Below are 3,178 nucleotides of genomic sequence, written 5' to 3'. Positions count from 1 at the left end.
GACACAAACTGCAGCCTCCAAAAGGCTTGCGGGTTTGTAAAGAAATGTAATTTTAACTCAACTCTCGGGACAGAGCTGAGGGCTTCTTTAGGATAAGAATATTTACACATACAAGCAATTCCTTCATTTGTATCTCAAATTTATTTAACCCCCCCAAATTTCCATCCATATCACAAGCAATGTGCAGCTCTAGTTTTTCCCTGTACACTATTTGTACAAAGGATCTGGGCACAGCACACACTGTGATTCAATTGAATAAATCCTGGTTTACAATTCAAAGGTTCTCACTGTGGCACTGCGTGTTTGCAGGTCTGGACACACAACTGCCCTCACCACCACACTGAAGAACAATGGATCAGATTTCCCTGAGAGTTCCCAGTAAAATTCATGGATAATCACTGAGCAGAAAATCCTTTGCGGTTTGGTTCCATCTCTCACCTGTTCCGGGCAGAGGGAAGATGAGTTTGTGTCACACGTGGCAGCAGCAGCCATGGATCAGGGCTTTATTTATTTTATTTTATTTTATTTTTAAAAAGGGTAATAAAAATAAACCACATCTGATATAAATGTCTTTAAAAGCCATTCAAGCTTTTTAAACCCAAGCAGACCGTCCTGATTCCCGAGTCCAGTCTGCCTCTGTCTCCTCGTTCTTCGCACTCACACCCCATTGTGGGGAGCTCTGCAGCCTTTTATTCCTGTCCTGTATTAGAGAGAGGATGGATACTAAGGGCACACACCTGCACAAACAGTCTGCCTGCTTCTTCAGAAAGATAAAAATCCCTGTAATAAAAATTACATAAGTAGTACTGTCTCTCAAACTGTTCAAGAAAAGGGAAACTGGAGCTTTAAGGTCCCTCTGAGAGATGCTGAATAAAATCTTCCCTCTGAGTTTGCACACAGTAATAAAATACTGATTTTTGTACCCAAACAAGGTGGGTCTGGATGAGAACAGCTCAGGAGGCTTGCAGGGCTCACTGTGATGGGGATGGGGCACAGAAGAGCGTTGAAGATGAATGTCAGTCCCCAGAAGTATTGCCCTGATGTAGCCAAATTTTTTTGCAAAGAGACATAAGAGTTTCTTCCCCTTGTTTCTGAGTGTCCAGGTCACCCCGTAATTCATAATCTGCACTAGAGCAGACCAGTCTGGCATGGGTGAGGAACATATCCGGCTCCCGTGCTCCCAGCCACGTGTCCCCAATGTAAATGGAAGTCAGGAACACAGAAACAGCTGTGGAAGAAAGGGGAGAGAAAAATCAGAACAGACATTCTTCTATTTCCCCACAGCATTACCAAGCCAAGCTGCTCGGTACCTCCAGGACTGTGTCTTAAAACAGTTCCCTGACTCTTTTCCTAGCTGGAAAATCTGGAGTGGCTCTGCCCATGCAAAGACACAAAGACACACTCCCAACTCTCGAGAAGGAACAAACCAGTTTCCTGTTCAATGAAGCAGTTTGAAATCTGGCCTGTCAGATGCTCTCACTGACCAGCAGTAGGGATCAGCATCCAGGCCCACGTGGAGTTGGGTTTTTTTTCAGACTATTTTCCCTCTTGGAATTACATTTCTTTCACACCTTTTGTTCCATTTTGGTCCTTTAAAGGGGAGTTTCTTAGAGGGAGTGGGAAACCCTCCCAGTGTGACCCCGCTCTGTGCTGCCCATCCCTGCCCCACCCCACCAGACACAGCTTCTGCTCTGGGCAGCCACGAGCCTGGCTGCATATGGGAGAGCTGATTCCATGGATTAAAACAGCCCTGGAATCTCCTCGTTTCTCCCACCACTGCCTCCTAACACGAGTGATAAGAACAAAACTCGCCTGTCTTGTGCACATCCTCTTCCACCGTTGCTGATGGGCACAGAGATGTCACAAGGCCGTGGAAGGGGCTGGGCAGGCCCTGCTGCTCCATGAGCTGGAGCATGATGGAGCTGAGCTCCCCGAGCTGCCTGCAGAGCCCGGCTGAGGAGCTGCTGGCCTGGCAGAGCCGGGTGTAGAGCTGGAAGAGGCCGTTCCTCAGTGTCCCATCCCTGAGCACCTCCTGCACGGCCCCTGGGTGTGGCAGGACACGGCTCCGCAGCCACCTCAGCACTGGGGACACGTCCTGCTTCCCGAGGGGGCTCTGCCCAGCCAGGGACCTCACCAGCAGCTTGGTGACAACGTGAATGGAGGCACAGGTGACAGCCACTGCCTCACCCCCGGCCTCACCGGCTATGAGGGTGTCCCCTCCCTGTGCGCAGGGTGGTGCTGGCAAACCAGGGTCCCAATGGGCCAGGATGGAATTCAGATGCTCTCTGCATTTCTCCAGCTCGGACACTCCCACGTCTGCAGCAGCGTCATCTTCTCCCACCTCGCTCCTTTTCCGAGCGTGCCGATACACAGGAGATGAGGCTTGAAGTTTGTTCTTGTCCTTGATATTTTCTGTAAGAAAATAACCACCACCAAAAAAACAAACATCAGACACTCCAAAGGATTTTCCTGGTACAAGACGGTGCAAGGTGCTCTCCTGTGTTGATTCAGTCGTTACAATGGCAAGTGCCAGCCTCGTTCAGCAGCCTCATGGAGCCTGCGCTCTTCTAAGGGGCTCCAGGAGCTCCCAGGGACTCCAGGCTGGAGCCCTGGATCCAAACTGGATTGCCCAGCCTGGAGCAACACAACCTACACATGCAGAAAGTTACAGGCATCACTCCAAAAACCCTCTTCAGGCCTTTCTGAGGAGTTTCAAGGGGTGGAAAAACTGTAGAAAAGCTAAAGCTTGTACAGAATCCCTTAAACCCGTGATACTTTCTCAACTGATACAGAACATTTAAACAAACTGACAGAAGCTTTAATGTGCACCAAAAGCAGCTGCTGCTGCAGGAAACCAGCATTGTTTTAAGATCTCCCACTCCCAAGTTCTTTGCACTTTTTGTTCACAGAGAGAACAAGAGAAGTCACACAAGTCCTGGCTTTTTTTCCTTTCTTCAAAATTGGTGACAACAAGAGACAACAACTGTTACCTTTCTCTTGCTCTATTTATTTATTGTTTTTACTTACACATTGCTTTCAGATCCCCATCCATGTTCAGAATGATTCTCACCATTGAGCACAAAGCCTCCAGGCACTGCTTTTTCTCTTAAGATTCCATTAAAGAATACTCTTTTTCAAAGCCTGATTTGCCACTAAGTTTCCTTTTAAAGCTCTTTCC

At 48.2% G+C, this 3,178-nt stretch overlaps 1 protein-coding gene across 1 annotated transcript in view; it reads right to left on the bottom strand.

The window, feature by feature from the left end:
• Positions 1–489: 489 nt before the first annotated feature.
• The window catches only part of URB1 (URB1 ribosome biogenesis homolog), a 38,595-nt gene continuing 35,906 nt past the window's right edge, over positions 490–3,178 (bottom strand). The window contains exons 39-40 of the mRNA XM_031065246.1: positions 1,813–2,412; positions 490–1,228 (exon numbers count right to left, since the gene is read on the bottom strand). Of these exons, the coding sequence (XP_030921106.1) occupies positions 1,017–1,228; positions 1,813–2,412 (812 nt within the window). The 3' untranslated portion in view covers positions 490–1,016. The remainder of the gene's footprint in view (positions 1,229–1,812; positions 2,413–3,178) is intronic.

Source organism: Geospiza fortis, unplaced genomic scaffold (genome assembly GCF_000277835.1).
Source record: "Geospiza fortis unplaced genomic scaffold, GeoFor_1.0 scaffold514, whole genome shotgun sequence".
Classification (NCBI taxonomy): Eukaryota; Metazoa; Chordata; class Aves; order Passeriformes; family Thraupidae; genus Geospiza; species Geospiza fortis.
Note: the sequence above shows the minus strand (reverse complement) of the source record. Positions and strands in the feature narration are given on the sequence as shown.